The sequence below is a fragment of the Rhinolophus ferrumequinum genome, chromosome 8 (assembly GCF_004115265.2).
Source record: "Rhinolophus ferrumequinum isolate MPI-CBG mRhiFer1 chromosome 8, mRhiFer1_v1.p, whole genome shotgun sequence".
In the NCBI taxonomy this organism is placed as follows: domain Eukaryota; kingdom Metazoa; phylum Chordata; class Mammalia; order Chiroptera; family Rhinolophidae; genus Rhinolophus; species Rhinolophus ferrumequinum.
In genome coordinates, this window is record NC_046291.1 from 13,594,416 (window position 1) to 13,621,231 (window position 26,816).

At 51.4% G+C, this 26,816-nt stretch overlaps 1 protein-coding gene across 4 annotated transcripts in view; it reads left to right on the forward strand.

Annotated features, from left to right (window-relative positions):
• Positions 1 to 21,516: 21,516 nt before the first annotated feature.
• The window catches only part of PAX3 (paired box 3), a 92,841-nt gene continuing 87,541 nt past the window's right edge, over positions 21,517 to 26,816 (forward strand). For 3 of the 4 annotated variants that reach the window (XM_033112283.1, XM_033112286.1, XM_033112285.1), the window contains exons 1-4: positions 21,517 to 21,989; positions 23,288 to 23,523; positions 24,922 to 25,051; positions 26,191 to 26,325. In XM_033112283.1, the coding sequence (XP_032968174.1) occupies positions 21,905 to 21,989; positions 23,288 to 23,523; positions 24,922 to 25,051; positions 26,191 to 26,325 (586 nt within the window). In that variant the 5' untranslated portion in view covers positions 21,517 to 21,904. The remainder of the gene's footprint in view (positions 21,990 to 23,287; positions 23,524 to 24,921; positions 25,052 to 26,190; positions 26,326 to 26,816) is intronic. The other variant, XM_033112284.1, reaches the window with a different exon arrangement.

Consider the following 26,816-nt stretch of genomic DNA (forward strand, 5'->3'; position numbering starts at 1 on the left):
GTGCACCAACCAAATAGCTACCTCCATTGCCTGCGGTCAGCGTCAGGACTCCGGCACGACCTGGCTGAATCTGTCTCTGTGTCTCCTTAAATCTCAGGAAGCAATACTTCTGGAGGAAAAAAAGGTACTGCTCAGCTCCAAAATTTCCTCCCAATGGTGAAAGGAAAATGCCAGCCTTCAGCTTCCACCCTGAGAAGAAGGCTGCAGGGCTGCCTGGGTTTTGCTAGTAAAAGCGTCAAGTGTAAATGGCTTGGTGATGGCTGGCTCTCGCCCTTGGACGGAGAAATGAGATCATTATTTTAAGGGACAGGAACCGCCGCTGACGCCGCCACGGAGGCAGCTGCTTCCCCTCCCTGAGCGGGTCCCGCATTACATCACCGGTGAGCTCTGGCTGGTGGGGGGAGAGGAGGCTTCGCCAGGGACTCGGCCCCAGACCCGGGAGGATAAACGGGGAATACCAAAGATAAAGGGAGAGGAGGCGCACAAAAGGGAGAACGGGAGAAGCAGGACCAGGTTTCCCACAGCCTCCCCGTGTGTGGGGGGGGGAGGTGTGCTGCACAGGCGCCACATCCTTCAGCAGCCGCACCCCAAATCCCGTTCCAGCACAGCCCCACCCCACACCCGCCCTCAACTCCCAATTCCAACAAAAACCGATATCCAAAGCGGCCGTTAGAGCTGCACAGAGAGGCTCCCGGGGGACGGCAGAGAGGAGGCAGGGACTGGGAGGGTCCTAGGCACCTGCATCTTGGGGGAGTTGGGGGAAGGCGGTCGCCGCTGCGCCCCCGCCTGGCCCAGCTGGCGTTGCCTCCCCCGCCGGGCAACAGCAGCCAGAAGGGGGGAGGCCGTAGCGCCTCCTCCCCGCCTGAAGCCGACACCGTGACGGAGGGGGAGGAAGGCGCCTCACCTTGCCCCCGATGAGGGGCGCATCATGCCATGGCAGCGCCCGCGAGCGACAGCGGCAATGGTGGCGGAGAGCGGAGCCCAACCAGCAGCACCCGGAGATCGACAGGATCCGGGGACGCTGCAGCAGGAGCCCGGGACCACGGAGACCCGGGAGCCCCAGGCGCAGCGGTGATGGTCCCTGGCCTCCCTCCGCTGGAGGACTACGAGTGCAAAATCTGCTACAACTACTTCGACGCGGACCGGCGCGCGCCCAAGCTGCTGGCGTGCTTGCACACCTTTTGCCAGGAGTGCCTGAGCCAGCTGCAGCTCCGCGCCGCCGCCCCCGCCGCGCCTGAGCGCTCGCCGCGCCCGCCGCCCTGGCACGGCCCTCCCGGCGCCATCGCGTGCCCGGTGTGCCGCCACCGCACGCCGCTGCCCGACAGCCGCGTGCACGGCCTGCCCAACAACACCAAACTCGCCGAGGCCTTCCCGCTGGCCCTGCGAGCCGCGCACGACCCGCTGCCCCAAGACCGCCTCCCGCCGCTGCCCGCGCGCCGCCCCACGCCGGCCGCGGCCCCGCTGCCCGCTCCAGCCGCAGCCCCGCCGCTGCCCGCGGAGGAGGCAGCCCCGGGGCCACGCGCGGGCGCCAGCCTGCGCGCCCCGGCCGCCTACGAGAGCTGCCAGAACTGCAAGCGCGCGGCGCTCACCGCCGGCTGCGTGTGCGTGGTCTTCTCCTTCCTCTCCATGGTGGTGCTGCTCTTCACCGGCCTCATCTTCGTCAACCACTACAGCGGTGGAGGCGGCGGGGGACCTCCAGGCGGCGGGGCGCCCCCTGGCGCGGCCCCGGCGGCTGGGTCGCCCTCGCCCGTGGGGCCCATCTGCCTGTCGGTGGCCAGCATTCTGGCGCTCTTCTCGGTCGTCATCACTTGGATTATCTGCTGGCTCAAGTACCGGCCCGACGGCGCGGCTGCCGGCTCGACCGGGGGCGGCGGCGGCGGTGGCGGCCCGAGGGCTCGGGCGGCGGCGGCGAGCGGCGCGCGGAGGAGCGACAGGTAGCTGGCCGCACGCCGGACCTCCCACCCGCACCTCCAGCCCCGGGAGGCTCTAGAGGAGGGGGCTTCTGGCTCCGCGAGCTCGAGCTTCTCCGCGGTCTCCCTGCGGCCCCCCGGTCTCCCCGCCGCTGCGGGGCCTGGGTTTGGCGCCTCTCGGCCTTTCCACGCCTCGCCTTCTCCACGCTGGGAAATTGAGGAGGCGGGGATGCTGGGAGGGGCGTTCATCTCCCCCGCTGTGCAAGATCAACCTCGGCTTCAGCCATCACCCTCATCCTCGCCGGAGAGCTCATTGGTCCCTCCCTGAGTCCGAGGGTTTGCAAAAAGAGGCGGAAAGGGGAGTGGGACCCCCGCCGCCCAGGCTGAACGCAGGTTTTCTGGATATCTTGACTTTAGAGTTTAAGGGTATATGTGCGCGCCGCACACGTCTGCAGCAGTTGTGAATGGACTTGAATTGTCCAGAGGAAGAATGAATGAGATGGAAACGGGAGAAAGGTTTCCCTGCTTCCTGGCTGTCCTGGAAAGTGAATGAGCTGGAGCACTGAGAGCAGTGTTCACTCCCCCGGGGCACGGCGCGGGCGGGAACCGGGCGGCTGGACATCCCAACCGCCCGCAACTGTGCGCTACCCGGCAGGTGCGCTGCGCGCGTGCGCACTCCGGTGGTGGGCAAAGCGGAGAGGTAGCTGGGCGTACTGGACAGTGGACCTTGCTACCCACAGCCCCTCGGAGCCCCCAAAGTCCTGGAAATGGGGCTCCTGGGAACTCATGGTTGTTTTATTCACAGCGTTACTACTAGGAAGTCATTTCCTCCTCTGTAACTGGACTCGGAGCTGCAAGAGCCAGTTCTCCCTTCTCTTCTCAAAACTGACTTACTGTTGCCCCCACCTGGAAGATACTAAAAGCTATTCACGCAGGATATAAACTGTAGGCTTCCCTCGCCTTTTTTTCTTAATTTCATTTTTAAAATAATTTATTTAAGAATATATAAATCTGGAAATGTGCGTTAAAATTTCCAGAAACAGTGTTTGATACGCAGTAACATTTCTTCCATACCTCCAGTCCAAACACATTTCGAAATTAGCCTCAAATAAACGAGTGTTGGTGATTGATTCAAGATTTTTGTACTGTGACATAACCAATGACTTTCAATTATCTGATAAAATAGAAAATAGTGCCCAAAGGCTAAACTGACCAGTTTTTCTTCTTTTGATTACAAATATTATTACACTTATCAAAAAAATATTATTTTGAATTTAGCTCTTTGATATTGGAAATCACTGAAATGTTCACATCCAGTCACATTAGATGAAAAATATTACATGGCTACCTGATTTTGTAATTTAAAAGATGAATTGCAAGTGTGTATTGCAGGTTGATTAGTTGCCTTTTTAAAGAAAAAAAACCCAACTGTTCCAAATGTGTTTTATATGAAAACATTCTTTATTCCATCTTTTGAAATTGGGAATAAGACCGTTTTCATGCCTAAACATTACAGGAGCTACTGAGGGTATGTTCTGATTCCTCATGTATTTATGCAAGCTGTCTGCATGATATACTGATACTATTCTACTAACTGAACTTGAATGGAGCATTTGTATCTATCATAGAGTGCAGTCATTTATTGGCCATTGATTGGTATAAGTGGTATGGTTGAGATTTGGGGATTGCAATATGATGTGCTTTATGTCTGCATTGTCTTAATAAAAACAAGAAGCATTTATAGAAAAACCAACTTTCGTGAAATTTATTTCACGAGGAAATTGCTCCAAGTTATTTCTGCAATACTTCTCCTCCTGAAATACACATTCCCATCCCAATCCTAATTTCACATTTTGAATGGGGCTGAGAGAGAACTAACTCACACATGGGAACGTACATTGCTAGCATGGGTATTTCCCGGAATTATTTCTAGGGTTTAACAAGGCTGAAAGCCCAGTGAGAATCTGTTGTATTCTGGAGAGAGAAGTGGCTTACCTTCTAAACTCTGTTGTCAGATTTTGTTCTCAGTTTCTGAAACATGTTTTCAGGTTCCTAATATTAAGAATCACATTTCAGAGATTGGTTTTAATTTATACCTCCAGCAGGCAACTTATGTTACTTCTATATTCGTTTTTTATCTTTTTTTTTTACCTCCAATGCTGAGATTCTGTTTGCATTCACAACTGTTTAGTTGTACAAGTGCATCTACATGTGTATGTGTGTGTGTGTGTGTGTGTGTGTGTGTGTGTTCAGAACTTGGCTTTGTGGATGTAACCATGTATACAAGTACATGTGTGCACACACATTTGTTATTTCATTCCCTTAAATTGGAAACCTGGAAGTCTATCTAAAGTTACTTGGGGACCAGCTTGCTCCTTATAGAGTTTATTTGTGTTCCACAGAGGACGATACATCAATGATATACACTAAATTATTCCCCATAAATGAGAAAGACATCTTTGAATCATCTCAGTCACAATACAAGCCACATTTTGCTACTTTCATGGGTTACACATTAAATTTCTTGCAGTGAGAAATTTGTTAGAATACTTTAATATCAAACAGGTACAATTAGTAGCCAAGCACCCAAACATGGAGAGATTTTTCTCCCCTTGACTGCCTTTGTTTTGTTGCTCATTACTGACTTCTTTTTCAGTAATTAAGTGGCAGGATGGTGTGATGGGAAGCATTTGTCTGGTTTCTAGTGTTTTTCTGGTATTCTGGTGTCCCCCTATTCTGCAGATGGGATTTACTCAGTTCTACCTGCATCATGTGGAAAATCCTGGCATGCCAGTACCTTACACAAAGCAGGTGTTTGGGAAGTAATTGTTGAAACGATCAATGGGTTGTCTGGAGGGCTTCTGGTGACAGTGGGGTGCTTTTCCCCCTTCCATGGAAATTCTCATCTTCTTGGAAGAGCTTGTTTCAATTCTGGATACATCACCAGCTCATGAGTGTGACCAACTAGTAAAGACACTGCAAAAAGCCAGACCTGCTAAGCCTGAAACATCTGCTCAAGAAGTCATAGTCCTGATGGCCCGGATTCTGCCCAGGTCCTGGGGCTGAAGGCTAGAGTTAGTGTCATGCTTCTAGAGCCTAAATTTCATGTGGAAAAAAAACAACTCATCTGTGGGTGATGGATTAAATACTTGGCCTCTGAATGAAATATGATTTGGTGAACAGTGTCCACATCCAGAAAGAACATTGAATTTTGGGAATCTAAAGATCAGTAACTACACCCAGGAAGTGTGAGTCTGAATGCTGGCGCTCTCCTTACTTGGAAAGATCTTGGCCAATCATTTAGCCTCTTTGAGCTTCAAGCTCCTCATCTATAAAATTAGAACAAAAAGTATCAGTCCTGAAACCAGTATAATTTTACTAACCAATGTCACCCCACTAAATTTAATAAAAATAAAAAAGTATCAGTTCTGCTTCCCTTGTGGGGTGGGTGGAAGGATTTCTGCACACAAGAGAGTCTATGGGTGAAATGCTTTGGAAACTAAAGCCTGATGTGGATCTATGGCCTTGTTTTCATTCAGGTCTCCAAAAGTCTAATATCACCTCCCTAGAGACGTTTGCTCTGAGCATTCTATCCCAAATGGTTATCTATTGAAGTTTTATTTTCTTCCTAACAGTTATTACTGTCTACAGTTATTTATTTGTTACACGCTTTATCTCAATCTCCTGCAACCAAAATGTAGAAACAAAAACAGGAAACTTGTCTTCTCACCCACTCCATCCACAAAGCCTTAGCCAGTTCTCAGCACATATGTAGTAAGTGGCCCATAAATATTCTGTTGAGTTGGCTGAATGGGAAACCGTGGACTGACGGTTAAGCAACTTAGTTGGCTCCCTTCACTCACACTGCCCCGCTCAGTAGCTCCTGAGATCCTGGATGACTCAGGTAAATAGTTGCTTTTCCCTACTTCATAAGGATTTGTGAATGGTGAAAAAATATAGCTGAAAAGCCCTTTGAGTTTTGAGAAAAGTCAGTACTATCATGGTGAAACTCTCACTGCATTATATTCAGAGACAGGGACCATTGGAGAGACTAAAGGACGTTTGGCCTCCATTTCGCATCATTTTTGCACGGTGAGATTTCAGGGTATGACTCCTTTCAGCTTCCTGCTTATGTGAATATGTCTGTACCATCCCCTCCAAAGCTAGCATCATCTGCGTGATTAGAACAAGCTTACATTGCAGTGAAATTTCCCACAGCATTGAGAACAAGGTCTTTTAAATTTCTCGTTATTTATTACTCCCTGTTTTGTTAATACTTCCACCTTTGCCATTTTAAATAAATTATCCTTCATAGACTTGCTAAATTTACAGTCTTGATAACTGACAAAATGAATAATCCCCCATTATTCTATGATCCCACTCATATCCTCTTTAATCATTTATTTCCCATTAGCTAACATTTGTATTTTAAATTTCTGCTATGAAACAAAAATGATTAAATTCATGACATGGTCCATGAACTGCATCCTTACCAAGTATGCATTTACATTTCTTCCTTTGAAATATGCTTTTATTGTATATGTTAGAGTGTAAGTTTGAGGAATATCTAATATTTACTATAGTAACTATTTATGAAATGAGAGTTAGAAATGACTGCAGCCAGATCTTAGTTGGAAGTTGGTGGTAAGAGATATTAATATGTGAATGAAGAAAGTGAGAAAGATTTCATTTCCCTTTTGCTTGATGTCTTTTGATTGTCCAAAAAGCTTTGTAATATATACCATCAGCATTGTCTCTATGAAAAACTTGAGATTCCTGTTCTCTCACCAAAACTAAATTACGCCAAAAAGAAGTATGTGTAGATTTATAATTATTCCTGATGATAAAATACATTTGGGGAAGTAAGACTGTTCAATGTCCAATTTCCAAGAATATTCCTAGTAGCGCAAGGAGAATGCACACACTTCCTTTAGGAAAAAAAATATCTTTGCATGTAAAATGGAATTACCTTTGCCCTAGAAATACCACATCTCCGTGGGATGGAAGTGGGGATATGTTGAAGTGGGAAGAGGGTAGAGACAATATGCAAAAAAGTTCTCCTAGCTCCTAATGTGACAAAAACGCATCACAAAATAAACAGAAGAGAAAGTGTCTAATCATTACAAGGACAGAACACTTGTTTAACAGCTATTATTTCAAGAATAATGGTACTATATGGTGAACTCATCTATCTCTTACCCCCACAACAATGAATACTCTCCATCATATAGAAGTAATGCATTTATATGATTTATATTCTACTGTGTGTGCTTTTAAAAATATGTTGTAGTCAAACTTGACTGGTGGAGAGCAATTGTACCTGACTTGTAGTTTTGGAGAAGCAGTATCTCCAAATGAGAAACAAAAAGTAGACAGTTATTGCTTGGAAAGAAAATTTGGAACCACGCTTGGCAAGGCCAACCATTTATCCCTAAAGCCCATTTCTTATTACATTTAGACACAGCAAAATTATTTCTTCATGAGAGCCTTAGCGGAAGTTCTCAACGCTTGCCGCAAATTAGAGTTATCTGGAAAGCTTTTTAAAAACACTGTGGAAGCATGCGTCCAGCCCCCAGAGACTGATATTTAGCTGGTCTGGTGAGGGGAGTGGGCGGGAGAGAGGAGACGCATCAGTATTTTTTAAAGGTGCCCCAGGTGATTCTACTGAGCAGCAAGATTTGAAAGTCATTATATTTCATAGTGTATTTATTAAAATGCAACGCTCTCCCTAATCTCACTTTAATGAACTAAACGGGCCAAGTTTCTTACATATTGGAAGATCATGGACCAGTGCTTGCACTTTGGAAGTGGCCATAATTTAGATAACTATTTAATCGTTGTTCTGGTCTCCTGTTGACTTTGTATTGCCAACAAAGTTAAGTAAATATTTGTGTCCGGGTTTGGAGAGCTGTGATTTTTCCTACGGTGCGTGAGGTGACTGCTGCGCCTGCCCGCATTGCAGGCTTTTCTGCGCGCTCCTCTTGCCCCTTAGAAATAGGTGTTTTCCAAGTCCCTGCGAGTCATCAAAATTCAGTGACAATGTGGAAATTTGAGGGTGCAATATGTGGATAATCAGGAAAGTCTCAAGGTTAAATTAACAAAATCTCGCCAGTGACAGCTGAAGGGGAATCTGCTGGTTGCCAATAGGTGTGGACAAGCGAGAATATCTAGCGCGCAGAGTCGTGTTTAAAATATTCACTAGGAGAGCTATTAAATTTTCTCAAAGACGCTTCTGAATAGCCCTTCCACGTGCAAATTAACTCCTCGCTCTAGATCCAGGTGTAGATGGATTTGCGCGGAGATCCAGCTGTCCGCTATCGCTGGAGGCGGAGTGGGGGGAGGGGGAATGACCTGGATTTCTCTCCTTTTGGAAGAGGACGCTCTTAGTAGCTCCAAGCTGAACCTAAAGACCGTCAGGGGAAAAATGGGGTCGAACGGGGCGTTGACTACTGACCCTACTCACACGTAAGGACCACCCGGGGCAGCCACCGCGGTAGGTTCCCGGGGGCGGTACCGGGTCCACGGATTGGGGCCGTGCCACAGGACCGGAGGCCGCCCGAGATGACAGCATAGTCCCCACCGTGTCCTCGTCGCAGCCCCAACGAGCCGGAAGGGCAGGAGCGGGGGGAGAAGAAATTGAAGGCAAAGGACTCTGTCACAAGCTCACGTGTCGCTCAGAGGGGCGTGGAGTCACCAGCTGGCACCGGATCTTGTCAACCCAGGTACCCAACATCACCGCTTAGCTTGTTTTGTTTGTTTTGTGTTTGTACGCAAGCTGGTCTTCAGCCCCAGCTCTCCGGGTTTTGTGATTCCCCGCACCCCATTTCAGGATATGAAGTGTGTGTTGTTGTTTATGATCCGATGGTGGTGTATTTACCATCCCTGGATGCCCACGCGCCCCTCCCAGCGCACGGCCCAAAGCTGCGCGTTCACGCCTATTCTGAAAAGTAGCAGAGAAGCCGCAAATACCTAGTTGAGAAGAAAAGAGACGTGGAGTGAGGTGGCTGCAGCATCCTGAGCAGGGTGCGGAGTCGCGTTGGTTTCTTCCCTCCTTTCTCCGGTGCTGTCGCCGCCAGCTGGGTTCTCGGCTAATCCCAGCCCCAAGGGGTTCCGAGAACCCGACCCCGCCCCGTGTGCCCCTTTCTCCCACGACTTTCAAACATACAGTGTGTCCTGACAAACCCTACTGTGGTCAGAGGGCGGGTCAGAGCGACGTGGACAACAAGGGAAACTTTGGGAGTCTTGGGGCATCCGTTTGTAAATTCCTGGCAGTCGCCCGGCAGGGGCCACGCCTGCATCGTACCCCAGACCTTCCACCACAGCAAGGCGGTTGGAGGGCGCGAGGTTGGTCACCCGGCGAGGCGCCTAGGAGGACCTCAGGCAGCCGCCACAGAACACGTTCCAGATACTCTCGCGCTGATCCACAGGGAGACTGGAAGCCTCGGGTTCTTCCTGCGAACATTCGTCAGCTTTCTGCCGCGAAACATAGGCTAATAAATTCTCCCGGAGAGTAAGGAAAAGGGTTGTTTAAAATAAGCAAAAATTTTAAAGTGGGATGATAACATTGGATGTGTTTTAAAAGGAGACTGAGGTGGAGTAAAATTCCAAATTCTTTTCAATAGAGATTAAACAGATTCCAGAAGCATTAAAGGTAACTTGTGTTGAAATGTATTCACAATCAGAACAAGACAATCAAAGAGAGGTAAAGTATTTAGGCAGCTCTGAATGGTAGAAACTAGGGCTTTCCAACTCAACAGGACTGGCAGCATAACTTTGTCCAGGGTTTAAATCCTAGCTCTGCAGCTTCCCCAGCTGTATGACTAGGGCAAGCTAATAAACCTCCTTGTGGCCCCTTATTCTCATATTAACTATTAGGTTGGTGCAAAAGTAATTGGGTTGTTTTTTTTTTTAACCTGTTAAACCGCAATTACTTTTGCACCAACCTAATAGATATAATCTGGCTGTTTTTGAGAAGTAAATTAATCTATGTAAGGTGCTGAGAACAATGCCAGCACCTACAATGCGCTCAATAAATATATGCAATTACTACTACTAATATATAGTGTATTATATAACACATTATATAATAGTAATATACTATTGTAATACTATAGTAACTATAAAGTACAGTAATATGTAATTGTATAATATAGTACTATTACATAATTATATAATGGTAATACGCCAGCATCATTAAGTCCTGTTGTCACCACATAACGAGTTTCCCCAGTTCTCCCAATATAGCCTCACCTATTCACAATGGGGAACCCAAGCAGCTGGCCCAAGGACCACCAGGCCCTCTGAGCGCTCATGCTGCCAACCCCAGGACACTGGACATATCCTCAGAGAAGTCTTCTGGAAAGTGTAGTCCGGTTCCTGGGAGAGAGGCTGGAACAGGTAGTGGGAGGGATGGAGCAGCAGCCTGTGGTAGTGGACGGAGGATGGACATCTCTTTCCCTGATACCCTCACCCCTGCCCCGCATTCCGTAACTGCTACTTTAAAAGGGTTTGTTCCAATTGTTGAGTGGATTCATATTCGCCCTTTCTCCCATCACCTTGCACTTCTGCAATGTGTAAGCTGGCAAAACCCAACTTCTATTTCACCTTTTTAACATAAATAAACTTAAAAACATTGGAAGCAAACCAAATGGCAATATTCTTATGTCAATACTAAGTAAGGTGTATGTGACATATTTGGCACATGCTATTGTATTTTCCTTCCTAATGTCCTTTTCTTCGTCTCAATCCCCTCGGTCCTATTATCCCCTAATATACAAGTATCTCCTCCATGCCCGCATATTCTAGAATGATGAAATGGGAATTCAGAAAACTCCTCTCAGTGCAAATATGTCCCTCAAATCAGAAAGAGTCATTAATTTTTGTCTAGTATGAACCCACCTTGACTGACATCAATTAGGATTCATTTTATCAGAAATATTTGAGTCATGGTGTTTCTTCATTATCTGCCCATCCTCTCTCTCTCTCTCTCTCTCTCTCTCTCTCTCTCCCTCTTCCCCCACCCCCTCTCTTTTTTATTTTTATCTGTCTAAAACCTTCCATTATGATAATACTTCCTTCCTTTTCAAGCTCAGAAAGCTGCTTTGATTTCTCTCTCCCAGGGTGACCTGCCACTCTGTTCCTGAATGCCTCAGGGTCTGGCTCCTGCCTGCCTGGGTCATCATCCCCCCCAGTGAAACCACACAGTTTTCATTTCTGAAACTGGGGCTTCCCCACCAATCAGAGCAGGAATATATAAGCCCCTGTCCCTCCTTTGGAAATGTGACCTGCTCGGAGGGACAAGAGATGCTTGGTTTGATTACAGGGGTGACTCATATGACCCCCACATATGATGCTGTGACAGGGCAGCCTGAGCTATCTAAGAACCTGCTTTGGAGGTAGAGAACTTAGATGTGTGTAGACACTGTGGGGACTCCCACGGGAGCCTTCTTGCCTCTGCTACAGCCACCCGCTTTCTGGTTTTTCTCCTCTGCTAAGTAGCTCCAAAGTCTTTTTGTAAAGTGTTGTTTTAGCAGTAGTTTTTTAACAAGTAAGAACTGCTCCCTTTGGCTGAGCAAGTCCTGCATACTGTCCTCAGACAGCCGTGCCCTCTTTGCAGGCCCCCACTGCAGGGATGTCCGGTTGCCTCCACTTCATCTATTGGGTCCCTTGGTCTCAGATCTCCACAGGGAAAGATGTTTTCAAAGCCTTTATATTACTAATAATTTGTGAGGCCTTGTGAAGTCATTCTCTCTTGGACGGCCCTGCTGGTTTCTTTTCCATTTATCTGACAAGACCACCAGCTGGGCAATGATGACTGCTTCTCTAGGATCTTGGGCTCCTCTGGAAAAGTCCTTCCTCTTCCCTTCCCCTGGAGGTGGTGGCAACTGCAAGGAATCACTCAGGAGAGACACGCACCCCCCACCCCCATAGTGTGGAGCAGGGCACTTCTAGCTCACCCAGAATTCCCCCTGCCTGGAAGGAATTTGCTCTTTTTGGGGGAATGGGACTGACAAGTCCAGGTGAGTGGGAGGCCTAGACACCAAGAAGCTGGGCCTTCATTTTCTTTTAAATAAAAATGCAATTTGAGGACAATGGGAGAGCCCCCACTCCCAAGATGAAGGCCCCCAAGCCCACGCTGGATATTTGAGCCATCAACACAGGAAGAGAGGAGACAAGGAAGTCCCAACCCCCTGACCTCCAACAGGAACATCTGCCTTACTCCCAGAGGAGGAGAAAGGATTGCCTTCAGGAAGCCTCCACCAGTTCTCTGTCAGAGTCAGTCCCCCATTACCCTTTCTGTAGTCTGAACGAAGCATCTTCAGAAAGAGGACAGCAGGAAACATCCAAGGGATGTGGAGACCCAAGAGCTGCCTCTTTCCAGATGGAGCACATCTGCAGGTTAGGCTGCTCAGGCCCTGCCCCAATTTACCAGAATTCAGAATGGGCAGCAGCGCACAGTCTTTACCCACTAAAGTGTTGCTAAACAACAATACAGTTCCTTCACTTTCTCCCGTCATCCCCCCACCCTTTTTTTTCCCTTCACCAAATGCTCCTTCCTGCCTTCCCTTGTCTTCTGTAAGCTACCTGGCTGAGCTTGCCCAAACTTCCCCCAGGGCTGAAATAGCAACACACCACCCCCACCCCACCCAGTTCCATAGCTGCCTTCTCCCAATTCTTCCTCCCACCAAGTACTTCTAGCCTTCCCAGGACTGAGCCTCATCCTACAACCAGTCTCCTGCCAGGTTGCATATATACTCTTTGTGGTTATTTTCTGCAACATCAGCTCTGCCAGAAGGAAAACTTTGGTCTGTTTCAATCACTAGTGTATCCCCAGCACTTGGAATAGCACTTAGTAGAAGCTCAATAAGTGTGTGGGGAATAAATGACAGGCCATGTGTGTAGTACTGTGATTGGCTCTGGGGACACATCTGGAAGACAAGCCCAGCCTATTATTCAGTGGAGGAGGAGAGGGTAGAATAAAATGATCAAAACTGCCCCAAGGCATAGGCTTTGAGGGCCAGATATGCAGGTATCTCAGTGCCTGCAGGTGACCAGGGAGCAAGGAGCCTGAATATTTAATGCGAGAGGAGAGGGTAATGAATGATTGAATGGGAGAAAGCTGGATCCTGGAGTGTGCACAGAGCAAGCACGAAGGAAGCAGCAGAAAAGAGGGCAATGCTCCAAGCTCTGTTAAAGCTGAGACGTTGGTGCTAGCTGGCCACTGCCTCCCACACCTCTTGGCTCCGTCAGCGCAGCCCAAAGCAGCGCAACAGGTCGGTCTTCTCCGCAGGTCTGTGCGCCAGGTCTTGACAGGTCCAGGCAACCGTGCTCAGGAGAGAACTCAGATTGCGCAGTGTGACTTTGCATGGGGTTGCGGGTGGAGGTCGGGGGAGGCTCTGAAAGGTCTGAGGGCCAACAGCGTCCAAGGATGTAAGGGCGGGCAGGCCAGTCCTTTAGGGCGGAATTGGCTGAAGGGCGGACCTCCGACGCCAGGCTTGACACAGAATTTATAAATGGGCTGCAAAACCAAGAGGGGCAACTAGTGTCCCTCCGGGTGGGATTCTCGCTGTCCCAGCGCCGAAAACCACGAAGATGGCTTATCTGCTGTGGCCTCGAAATCATTGCCCTGTTAGGTTTGTGTCCTGAATCTCTCCCGCCCTTTTTGTTTGTTTGTTTGTTTTAACCAGGCAAAATCCCTTCAAGGGGCTTGAGTGGAAGAATCTAAGCCCCGATGATCCAGGCTCAAGGCGCAAAGAGTATAGGACCTGCTAGGATGGCGTTGGACGGGTTGGGGTGAGAGGGACACAGGACAAGAGACCAACCCCGCCAAGCTGGGAGGATGGTCACGCAAGACACTCCGCCCCAGGCACTCTCCAGAATGAGTCCAGTGTCCCTGCCTGGAAAGATCCTGAATTTGGCGACTTCCTCTCCAGCCATGTTTCCCACAGGTGATCTGGATGCTTCATGTTTTCCCGGGTTTCTCTGCCAAGTATTGGAGCGTCCCTACCGCACCACTCCCACCCTACCTGCGCAATGCAAGTGTCTTCTTGCACCGTGCACCGGTCGGCACCTGGGAGTTAGTCGCCGGATGGGCCGCTAAGGCGATCCCACCTTCAGGTGTCCTCAGTGTGACTGGACTGGGTTTTCTGCTCCCCCCACCTGTCACCTCGCCCCAGGGGTAAACTGAGTCGCCCCAGGCGCGCTGCTGGATTTGGGCTTCGTAGATCTTTTTTTGTCGGTTTCTTCCTTGGAGCATCCGAGGGTGGAGGACGAAGCCGGGCTTGTGCGTGCGCCTGGCAGGATGCCGGAGGAGGGAGGGCAGAGGAAACAGGCCGCGGGGTGTGTGCGTACGAGTTGGTATGAATTCCAGTGTATATACAAGCGATGAGTGCCCAAATGCGAGATTTACGTGAATGGGGGACACCTCCGGTCCTATGTGGCCTCTGGGAGCCATAGGGCCTGCGCGCAGCAGGCTCTGGGCTCGGGAAAGGCCTCCTGGGGGGCCCCCCAAGAGCCACATTTCCTTTGGTGGCAACAGTAACCCTAGCCCAGAAAGGTGGACGTAGCGGGAGGGGGGTGGAAACGCCAGCTTCCGGCTCCTCTCCAAGTGTGGACGCGGAAGGGATTAGGCGCCTCCCCGCGCCCCCTAGCCCTGTACTTTCGCTTTGGGCGTGATTGATGCGAATGGCGCACTTACGGCTGCATCATTCATAAAGATCACTCCCGTTTTGTCAAAACGTCCCTCTTAATTAGTGGACAGAAGGGCGGGAAGGGTGATTTATTTGCATTTAGAAAATTCCCTCCAAGGTCCGGGTTTCGCGGTGGAGGTGGCTGGGACCCAGGACTAATTGACCACCACTGAGCTGAGCAGCGTCAGTTTGGGATAGAAATGTCACCGCTCCTATCCCGCCCCCGCCCGCTCTGACACACACACACACACACACACACACACACACACACACACACATCTCCCAGTCTCCTGGAACTACTCCCTGAGATTCAACCCCACTCCATTTCCTTCTGCAGCTACCCTAACTCTGAGTGGGCCTGTCTCCAAAAGGAGGTGGAGGGACCTGGAGGACTCCCCTCCTTTAGCCTCCCCGCCCCCCCCAAGCTTCCCGCGGCGCTTCCCTACCTCCCTCTTATCCCACCCAGAGAGGAGCTCCTGGAGCCCGGATCACCCGTCCCGGGGCTCCACTCGGGCTCCCGTCTTTGCCCTCAGGGAGGGACAAGCTTCCCCGGCGCGTGAATGTGTCTGCGGATAAATGGTTGTGTGTCTGCGTGGCTATGTTTGTGTTGAGTGTGGGTTTCAAGGTGTCTGAGCAAGGGCGAACATGTGTGTAAACCTGCCTGTTTATGTCCTTGTGTGGGTCTTCTGTGTCTGTGTTTCTAAGTATCTGAGTGGTGCATTTTGCTAAAATATCACCCTCTCTCCCACCCAACTGTCCACCTGCTGCAGTCCGGGGGAAAAAAGTGCCGTCTCTCTCTTAAGCTTTGCGGCAGTAAAACACTCTTGCTTTAACTGGAGACTTCTCCCGCCCCCACCCCCCGTTCCCGTGGGGGAAAAAAGTGCTTCCCACCCAGCAGGAGCTGGGGGCGGGGAGGCGGGGGAGGCCGAGTGGCCGCGTGGAGAGCCCCAGAGTCGGGAAAGGGCTTCAAAGGTTTCGGTAACGACTTTTCGGCCTTTATTTATGCCCCTATTAATACAATATCCATCATGTAGATATCGATCTTTATCCTTTAAACTGATACGCTGGGAATCAATTAGCCATGCAGATTACATTTCCTACATATCCAAATGTTAATCTTTCAGACTCTGGGCCAGTGATATATATTTTTACAGCCATATAGTATTCGGTTTCGTTTAGAAATGAAAAGAAGAGAAACGGCGCTCTGAAGCTCATTCCTCTTGGGGCTACTTGTTTTAACTCTTGGCCCAGGCTGGGTGTTGGGGGTTTGGGGACTGAGATGCCTCTTGAGGGGTTTTCCGGGGGAAAGAAGCAAGGCCGTGAGGGTGACCTGCGTGCAGGGCCACCTAAAGAACCCGGGACAGCTTTCTGGGACAGGACGCGAGGCAGCCGGTTAGCCTCTGGTCTGCACTTCTGTGAGGTGCTCCCTTCAGCTCGACTACCTCGGTTGGCCAGCTTTTTTCGATCATTTCTTGGCGTCGGAGATGGTCAGGTTTCATTTTTTTCAGAGTTTTCCCTCAGGGTTCTCCCACCTCCAGACTTATAAATCAAAATTATTCTCTCACTTTTCACCCAAAAGCCCAAGGGTAGGCTCATCTCCAGAAAGAGCAACTTCTGTCCATTTCTTCTTTTCTCCTCCTCCCCGCCCCCAACTCCTTTTTCCCCTGAGAAAGGGTGGTGGGGTCAGGAGAGGACGCATTCTGGCAGACGGGCCCCTCATCTTGTCGGTGCACTGTGAGCTCCCAGGCGCCCACCCGACCAGGTGGGGAGGCCCAGAGGCTCGAGTGTGCCAACACGCTTCCTAAACCAGCCTCCCGCCCCCCACCAGCGCTCCTCCAGCTCTGTTCAAATCGCTCCGGGCGGAGACCCGGCCTCCTCCACCTGTTGCGTTTACTCCGCGGGGTGGGCTGCGTGGTCTAGGGTTCCCGTGAGCCTTTAAAACCTGGGAGCGCGGGGTCCGGGGCTCACTCACGGCTCCGCTGCCTTGGGATCCCGGGACCCCACTGAGCGTGCAACCAGGCTCAGCTAGAGACCCTGGGTTTGAACACTCTTCTCCCAGATCTCTCTTCTTGCTCCTTGTGTCACCCGCCTCCCATCCCTCCCTCTGAAACACACTGTGGAGAGCAATTTCCCGCGGGAGCTGGAGGGATTCAGGCCCAGAAACCGTGGCTGCTCGCCGCGCTGGCTCAGACACTGGGGTCGGGTGGAGTCAGAGAGAAACCTGGCCTCATCCAGGCAAAAGTCCTGTTAGCTTCTCCCCCAGCTCCGTGCATTGCTCTCCTCCCTCGTCCCTCGCCCCTCGCCCCGGGGTCTCAGGAGCGGAATCCATGGTCCCGGCTTTTTGTGTCAAGACACAGCCCCAAACACGCAGAAGGCAGGAGTTCCTGGAGTGGTCATTTGCCTTCCTTTTTGCTCCAGACGTCACTGAAACCCTAGAGACCTTCCCCCTTTCCCCAGCACCCCTATCCACGTTCCCTCGCTGGGGTCCCACTCCTACTCTCTTCCTCCACCCGGCCTCCGCATTTCCTTTTCCCGCCAAGGCCCAGGCTCCCCCACCCCTAGCCAGTTTCTCCCTCGCCCAGACCCCTCAATTCTTCCCCCCCACATACACGCACCCCTTAGTCTCACACGCAGATACACACCAGCAGAGCAGTTACTGAATTTCTCTTGTAAACTTGAAATCCCCCCTTAGTCTTACCAAGTTGGGCAGAACATTTTTTGAAGATTAGAGAGGACTTATTCTAGTTTTTTATGAGTCGATTTTTCCCCCTGGAGAATCGGGCTCTGGCATTTTGTCTTCCGTATTTACATAAAAATATTTTTTTGCAGAACCAAATGAACGTCTATAGGTGATAAGCTTTCCTTAGATTCATTCTCTCCCTCCCTCCCAGCCTTTCAACAAAATTTATTTTCCATCTCGCTCCTTTCCCTCCTTCTTTTCCCTTTTCTCTTTTCCCTTCGTCTTTCTTTTCTTCCCACAAACCATATGTTCTTTATTGAGAACCCACTCACACGTTCTCGGCCCGCTCCCCCAGCGGCAGGGGCACCAGAGGGGCAAAACCACTGCAGCTGGCCCCACACCACATTTCAGTGCGGCGCTCAGATCCCCATCCAGTCCCTAAATCCGACCTCATTCCGACTGATTTTCCAATGGGGAGAACAGCGGCGCCAAAGCTTTTGACAAATAACTGCGGGGGGCCTAACGACGGTCGCTAAGCCAGGCTGCGGTGGGCGGTGGGTTTAACCCCAGCGTACACCAATCCGATATATCGCAGCCAGCCAAGAAGCGCGTGGTCAAGGACCTAGCCTTTTGATTTCCTCCGGGCGAATGCGGGAAAGCGTTTCTGCGGACCTGAGGGTTTCGCGGCGTTTGCTCAAACTTCTGGCTGCAACCTGAGAGTGATGCCTGGGACCCCGCGAGCGGCCAGGCGCATCTGCGCCACTCGAGCGGAACCTGGCCTTCCAGGTGGGGGCAAAAGAAAGGCCTGGGTGGTAGATGCCATACCCCGCCCCCCCCAGGTCAGGGATATTATTTTACATAGATCATAATTTCCTCTTAAGGTCTGTGTCTGGCTAGAAATGAGGTCATCTCTCAGAGGCCCGAGAAGTCCATGGGCCACCAAACGCTTGCGCCCGGAACCCACAATTGCCCGGGCTGTGCGCTAAAGGATTTCACGCAGACCTAGCTGAAGCCACTCCCCCGCGATTGGACTGTAGATCCAGGCATCCAAACCCACCGGGAGGGAGAATCTTCAAGTAAAGGGGGCGTGATTCCCTCCAGGTTTGCACAGGCAGGCGCTGTGTATTTCACCTGCAATGTCTCTGAAAGTGGGGGCAGAGGAGGCAGCGGCAAATTATTTTCCCTTAAAAAAAATCAAATTATCCTACTGTTGTCCTCGAAGCTTCAGTTTTATTTTGCGTGTGTACAGATAGCTGGTGGACAGCAGGGTTTGTTCACAGAACAGTCGTAGAGACTCTCCAGATTACTTTCTGGGTAATTTGTCTGCTTGGGGAAATCCTGCCTCCCAAACCGGTGCTGCAGGGGTGGGCACTCGCCATTCAAGCCCCACTACCGGGTCACTCTTTTGCCAATTAGCGCCTATATCGCGGGCAGATTCGGCACCGGGACTCCTGGCAGGGGAAGGAGCCTAGGTGGAGACTCCCAGCTCCTGGGAGTAGGAATTCGGGGGTGCCAGTGGCTTCTGGAGAGAGACTTCGAAAAGATGCAGGGGAGGCGCACGCTTCGGAGATAGGGAAGGAGTGGCTGGAAAGTCGAACTGGTGGTGCGTTCTTCGAAACCAATCTGGAAAACCGGGAACCACCCCGCCCTCCTGCGACCTGTTGTGAATGGCTGAACCCCGGCTGGCTCTGGGCCTGGTCTGGCATGACTGCGAGTGGACGCCACTGGCAGCCGGGGAGCCTCAGTCAACATCGCTGGCCTGGCCTTCCCGGGTCGGACTTCGAGGACACTAACCTCAGGGAATTTAGACTCCCGAGGTCGTTGGAAGTGGCCTGGCACCCATACGGCCCCCCCCTGAGGGTGCCCTGCCATCCCACTGGGGGTGGAGGTGGGGGGGTGGGTGGTGGAGAAGGGCCTTAATGACGCCCACAGCGCTCCGGGCACCAGAAAAACCGGAAAGGATAGACCCCAGAACTGCAGACCCCAATCCACACACACCTTTGTGGCCTCTATTTGCACTTATTTTTTTTTTTTAAATAGAAAGTGGTGGTCGGTTTGTGGATGCGCGCACTGAACCAGCACCCGCAGACACTCGAGATCCGCTTCGACCCGCAGTACCTCTTCAAAGATTCTCTGGTTCTACGGCTTCCGCGAGGACGCGCAATCCGGGAGAAAGAGTCTGCGGCAAGCGCGTCCCTTCACGTATCCGCTGGCTTTCCAGAGAGAGAGAACGCTGGGCAGGAGAGCACACGGTCAGCGCCCGGAGGGCTTGAAGATGAGCCTTCGGCTCAAAAACAAGGGAGACTCAGCCCCCGACGTTCTTTAGCAGCTCACCACCGGTCCTGGGTTCCTTTTAGCCTCAAGTTGAATTTGCATTTGCCCTCTTGAAGTACACTTTCGGTACCTCCCTCCCCCAACAATTGCCGCTGACCCTCGAAGTGCTCTGTCTGCTCCACTCAACCTTTTGGAGACAGAAAACTTGGAAAAAGTCCAGCTCCCGAGATGCACTCCCTGAGAAGGGGTGTAGGAAACAAGGACACAGACTTTGGTGGCCCCCAAGTGTGCAAAAAGGAAATGAGAAACTTTTCCCTTTGACAAATTGAATCATTTTATGTAAAACCAAGTTGAACAGGGCTTCATTCTAAGCAGCGTCTCAACTTTGTACTATGAGTGCACATGGGGCCTTCCCCCCCTTGGGTGGGTAAGGGGATGTCCAGACTCTTTCGGATGTCTTTAGAGGCCTATCTTGGCTGCTCCCAGGTCAACCAAGCCTTTTGAGGTTGGGCCCAGCCAAAAACTGCCTGCTTTTCCCCACGTGTGAGAGGATTTTTAAAGGGCCAACTTGCATTGCAGACTGTTGAACAGCTATACTCCCCCCACCCCCATCTTGCCTTCTGATCTTGCCTTAATTAGGGGGTTGGGGACCCGAGTTCACGTAAAAACTGTCAAAGGAGTCGGAGGAAGGGGGGACTGAGAGAGAGGGGTGGAGAACTCCAGCGCAGGAAAAATTCAAAAATCGTAAAAGGGAAAAGGGGGAACTTGAAGCCCAGAAGTCATTGTTTCCTTTATTTCAAAGGGAAAAACCTGCCTGATTCTCATCCTTTTGATTGATTAAGGCCCTGAATACCTCGCAGCCACAGAGTGACAGTCCCTGAATAGACTCTAGCGAATAAAGCGCAGTGCAGAGCGCGGGGCTGGCACTCGGGGGTGTAAAGGAGGCGAGTTCGCTGGCACTTACCAAGTTATAAATAAAAGGCTATGCACAATGGTACCTTCTCTAAGGACAGACAGTCTTTACAACACTCCTGGCGTCATATCCTGCTGGGGACACTTCAGTTCCTAGCCAAGACTTCGCTCCTTTTATTTTTCCAGCAGTTTAGTCTGAATACCATAATAAATTCCTGAGAACAAACGCTGCAGCCGGGCAAAACCTTAACACGTAGACGCATCTCCGCCGACGCATTGGGATCTATACATCGAGATTTAGAGCTGGGGCTTCCCAGAGAAGTTTTTTCATTCAAGAAGAGGAGACGGTTTTCTTTCCTGGTCCCCTCCTAAGCCGTCAACTAGCTAGTCCTGAGGCCTCCCCAGACTGCCTGGGCTTCACACTACCTCTGCCCCCAGACAGAGAAGACAAAAGAACTTATCAGCGCAGCCTGGACTCCTCCTGGGAGGAACCCCACTGGGAAGACCCCCTGAACAAGCCTAGGCCAAGGGGCATTGACTAGAGGAAGGAAGGCTAAACATGTCTGGGGTCTCCCAATGCCTTCTTATTGGAATTGCGCCCCCTCCAGTGGCAGTAAGCCAAGAAAAATAAGAGAGAGGGAGCGAAGGAGGGAGGGAGGGAGGGAGGGAGGGAGAGAGGGAGGGAGGAAGGAAGGGAACGAGAGAGAGGTTGAGAGAGAAGGAAAGCCAAGGAGAGACACACATAAAGTAACAGAGACAGAGAGACAGGGACCCCTCCCTACTCTCAGCAGCTGTCATCTCCCTCGGCGCTCTCTCCCACTTTCCACGGGTCTACCTTTCTCTCCCAGGGAAGGGTCTCATCGCGGGTCCCTCTGGGGCCGGCGGAGGTCTCGGCATTGCGGAGGATGGGAAGAGAAAGTGGCCGCTGTCGCCCAATCAGCGCGTGTCTCCGCCACCCGGGACTGTCTCCCCGTCGGCCAATCGCAGCTCAGGGCTCCTGACCAAGCTTTGGGTGAAAGAACTAATAAATGCTCGCGAGCCCGGATCCCCTCACTCGGTGTCACCACGGGAGGAGACTCCGGCAGTCCGCGCTCCCGCCCCTACCCCCCTTCCCTGGCTCGTCGCAGCGCTCTGAGCCCCCTGCCCAGCGCCCCCAGCCGCGGGGCCACTAGCCCAGACTCCTACCAAACTTTTTTGCCCTCGGCTCGAGATCCTGGACTCAGAGGCCTCTCAGCCTGCCCCTTTTCCTGGTTCCACCTCGAGCCTCTCCCTGGACTAGGAGCGAGCAGTCCCCCTTCCCGCGGCCCTCCCTCTCTCTCCAGCCTTTTTGGGGAGGGGCTCTCCACGCTCGGAGAAGTTTCCGAGGGTCACCAGCGCCAGGCTCGCTTTTCTATCTCGCCTTTACCTGGATATAATTTCCAAGAGAAGCTGCCTCCAGGATGACCACGCTGGCCGGAGCTGTACCCAGGATGATGCGGCCCGGCCCAGGACAGAATTACCCGCGCAGCGGGTTTCCTCTGGAAGGTAAGGGCCTTAGCAGCATAAGGAGCCGGGTCTGGGCCGGGGCTGCTCCAGCCTATCCGAAGTCTCCGTAGGCTTTTTTGGCGCCCGAAGGGACCCCATTCCCTGAACACCCCCCCCCAGGAGGTAATAATTGGGGCGATATCGTACCCGATTTTCTCTGCAAAAGAAGGGCCCGTTCTCTCCGCAAGCCCTTACATAGCTAGGCGGCCAGGCCTGCTCTGGGCAGGTCCACTTTCCCCTGTTGTTTTGGAAAAGCCATAGTGGGGAAGGGATCAACCGGCTTGTGAGCACCAGAAAGCAACTCCTGCGCATTTTGTCTACCCAAAGACGTCTCAAAATTGTCTCAGCTGAAGTCCATATTTGCTAAACTCTTGTTACTTCCAAAAGAATTTTCTTGCTGGGGCAAAGCTGCGGTGGCGGGCGCCCGCCATTCGACTTCGTGCTTGTGATTTTTAGTATTAATTGATTAATTATTTAGAATTTCATTCATCTTAATTGGCATCTTGAAGTTTCTGTAACCCGTTTTGGAAACTGCCTTTCTGTTAGCTTGAGGGTTCTGGGAATCCCGGGAACACAGGAAGTTTTGTAAGCCCAAAGCTTTTTAGACAGTTTGAGAGGTTGGGACGTCCCAGCAGGGGTGCTGATCCGGGGGCTCCTGCCCTTCGACCTTGGTGCAGAAGAGAATGTAATAGCCAGAGCGTGAATGGAGGCGAGGAGCCCTGCCAACAGACCTGGCTGTCGTCTAGGTCCCGAGGTGTAACAGGTGACACGCGCTGCCACCTGCGGGCTCCTTTCGGGACCCTCTTTGATCCTTGGCTGCTGCCCTCTTAGCCGGAAACCCCAAAGGCTATCAGCTCTTCCAAGTCCCTTAGAAAGGGAGCAACCCCAATTGTACAGTGTTTGGTGTGAGCAGAGTTTCCAGAAGGCCAGAGCCCAGGTGAACTTCTGTCTGCCAGGAGGCTGTTTCTTGAGCAAGATACACTTGGTGCCAACCCTAGGGTCCCCCGGTTCCCCAGAGTTGGGACCTTTCCTGGGCCTAAAGGGAAGGCAGCTTTTCTGGGGCAAGTTATTTTACCCTAGCTGTTTTCTTCACGCAAGATTTCGTGCCCCTGAATTGCTTAATAATTTAAACAAATGTGATTGAAAAGGGTTTGTTGTCGATCAGTTTCAGTGCTGAGGTTGTAACATGCGCATTGGCCAGAAGAGTGCAAGTTAGGTGGCCTCATCTTTCGGGTTGCTACTCTTAATTCGCCGGAAATAACTTCGCGTTTGCCTCTCTTTTCATCTTCTGCCCCCAGTGTCCACTCCCCTCGGCCAGGGCCGCGTCAACCAGCTCGGTGGTGTATTTATCAACGGCAGGCCGCTACCCAACCACATCCGACACAAGATCGTAGAGATGGCCCACCACGGGATCCGACCCTGCGTCATCTCCCGCCAGTTGCGCGTGTCCCACGGCTGTGTTTCTAAGATCTTGTGCAGGTACCAGGAGACGGGTTCCATCCGTCCGGGTGCCATCGGTGGCAGCAAGCCCAAGGTGAGCAAGGTTCTGGAGGCTTTTGGGCCTGCAGTCTCCAGGTTTAGGGGAGAGCGGGCTGGGGTGAGGGTGGGGTGGGGTGGGGTGGGGTGGGGGGTGGCAGTGAACTGCCATCTGGCGCTTTCCAAAGAGTTATTTTTCAAGTCTGGAAAGGTGTGTGTGTGTGTGTGTGTGTGTGTGTGTGTGTGTGTGTGTGTGTGTGTGTGGTGGGTGTGAGGGAACTTGGTTGCTAGCTGAGCCAAGGCTCCTTAATAAAGGCTAAGGGAAAACTCCAGGCCTTCTGCAAGGAGATAGAGCATTTTAAAAAAATTTTTTAATGCCCCAATCCTGTAATTCCTCCTCGAATTATTTAAATAGGCAAACACCAAGCTCTATGCGCCCACCTGTTGATGGTTTCTTCCCCAAGTATCTCCCCAGTTCCCACTGACTGCAGTGCCCTTTCCAAAACAAACCTAAGGAGCCACTTTTGGTTTTTTAATGTTTTCTCTCCCAACTCCGGTCCCCAATCTCCTTCAATCCAAATTGTCTTCAAGGAGTCAAAAGCTGGATGATTTGCTTTCCGTGTAATGAGCCAATGACTGGCTTTTAAAAAGCAGTTTGGTGTTATCATCAAATTATTTTTGTTCCCCTTAAAAAAGGAAAGAGAGTCACTCAGGCTGGGGCTGAGTGGGAGGGGATTGTGTCAGGTCTGCCTTTTCTTCTGGATGTGGGGAAAATACAATATAATTTTCTGGTTGCTATAGGGCAAAATCAAAAGAAGAGTTCTGGTAAACTTTAGATTTCCAAACACTCTTGTCTCCTCTCCCACCACAATGCCCTTTGCAGCCTAAGAATCTCTGGAAACTCATAACTGGAAAAAAAAATTAAGAGCCAGCCTCTCAAATTATCCATAGTTGTTGTTCTCTCTAACTAAAATCTAAAAACCTAGATCTTTACCTTTTGCATTTCATTTTGCTCTTCACTTTAGTTAAAATCCTGTGCTCCTCTGGAGAGGCACAAGTTGCAGATCTAACTTGATTGTTCTGCTTTTCTTTCAAGCACTTCTTTTTTAAGTTTCATTTTTCTGTTGATTCTGTGTCAGGAGTTGCTTTTCGTTATTTCCAGAGACCAGGAAGTGCACCCCTCTCTCCCCAAATGTTATACTCTTCTTCATTTATCCCCATTGTCCGAGCTTATCTGGGAGAAGGGGGGTCCCTAGGCTGCTCTAGAGTCGGGTGCTTTCTTGTATGCCCCGACCTGAAAGTAAACTGCCTCCAAGAGTTGGGGTCATTTTACTAACAAGGGAGACCTTCCCAGGGGATGCAGGAAGGGTCCTCGGGCCTGGCCGGGAGGCAGTGGGGCCACCACATGTGGCTCAGAGGGCTGGGTACCAACACCTGCCTGCCTGTTCTCTTAAAGCAGGTGACAACGCCTGACGTGGAGAAGAAAATTGAGGAATACAAAAGAGAGAACCCGGGCATGTTCAGCTGGGAAATTCGAGACAAGTTACTCAAAGACGCAGTCTGTGATAGAAACACAGTGCCCTCAGGTAACCAGGACCATTAACGTCTTTCTGAGGCGTGGCCGACGGTCTCTCGATCTCTCGCTATTACCCGGGCGGGTCATCTGAGACATAATGATCCCAATGATCGTCCCAGGCCCCCACCAGAAATATCCACGAATCAGGCATTCTTGGCGTTTTACGGAGGGAGCTACGAGCTGTTAGGCCTGGGGTTGAGAGACCGCCGCAGAGAGGTCCCCAAAGAGGATTTCTGTTGAGGAAGCAGAGCAGGAAACGCAAGGCGGAGGCCAAGCGTTTATTAATATTGATGTCCCTTTTTAAAGAGAAACAAATGTTTTGGTAACCCCAACCGAAGGGAGATGGGGCCGCGCCCGCTGAGGCTTTGCAGTGTTCGCAAAGGAGGGGAGGCTTCGCAACGGCCGGCAGTGTCCCCGAGGGTTCCAGGGACCGGCCGGCGCCCCCGGCAGCCGGGGGAGGCGGAGGGAGAAGAGGGGCGAGCGCAGGGCGCGCGGGAGTTTGTTTTTAATTAAAAGGAAACTCCCTTTTCCCCCTGCGAGAACGAGATATTTCAGAGCATGGATTTGTTTACCACACTGGAATCTGGAAAAAATAAATGGGGGAGAGTGCATTTTCTTTTGATTTTTACAATAGGAAACGATTCTGCAGTTGAAATTTAAACCCTTTATAGCCTCCAAAAAGAAAAAAAATAGTTGAATTCCTGGGGACAGTCCGCTGTGGTTCCTCCTCCCTTAACTCGAATTGCAGGGCCCAATGCCTTCAGGTGTGTGTGGCGGGGGGGATGCCGGCTGGGCTGGTGGGAGAATTCTCTCCGATTGGAGACAAGAGCCCTGCTTACAGAGTCGAGAAGGGAAACGCTTCCTGCTGAAAAAGAGGGACAGAGATGGCAGTTCCCAGCCTTAACTTGGAGATGCCAGCTTCCCAGACTCCCATTTCCCTGTTACTAGGTGCTGATTACGGGGTAAAATGTTTGAGTGGGAGGCTGAGGGGGCCGTAGAAGGACCAAGAGGCCCCAGGAAACAGGAGGAGACAGCAGCGGGCTTTGCGGGACACCCGCTCTAGGGCACCGGCGGGGGGGGGGGGCTCCCTCCTTCCCAGCCCTGCCGGTCTCAGTCTTCCGCTCTCCCTCCCTCCTCCCGCCCCCCCAGTGAGTTCCATCAGCCGCATCTTGAGGAGTAAATTCGGGAAAGGCGAAGAGGAGGAGGTGGACCTGGAGAGGAAGGAAGCAGAGGAGAGTGAGAAGAAGGCGAAACACAGCATCGACGGCATCCTGAGCGAGCGAGGTAAGCGGCGGCGCGCTCAGGGCCTGCGCCTAGGCAGACAGCCGCGCTCCGACGCTGGGGGCCTGAGGGCCGCCGGCCCGGCTCGTGTCAAGGTCCTTCTGGCTCATCCTCGCTGCTCCCGGGTAAGAGCCTCCAAGTGAGAGACCAGAGACGCATTTGCAATGAAAACAAAAATCTCTGTTCTGTTAACGAGCTCTGTTTTGTAAATTTCTTCTGCATCACCTTCAGCCTCCCTCCCCGCGGTCTAGAACTTCGAGTTGCACTTTAGGTCCAGGGCCACCCTCTAGCCGTCAAGCATACAGACCGGGGGTCTCGGATCGATTTGGGGGGGGGTCTGGGGACAGTCCGTGAGTCTCTGGAGGTTGAAGGAACGTTTGCGTCCTCAGGACAGGCCCGGATCTCCAGAGTTTCCCACTTCAGAGGAGGGAGGGCGGGAGAGAGCAAGAGCGAGCCAGCGAGAACTTTTTAAAGCAGTGGGCCCCCAAAGTTGC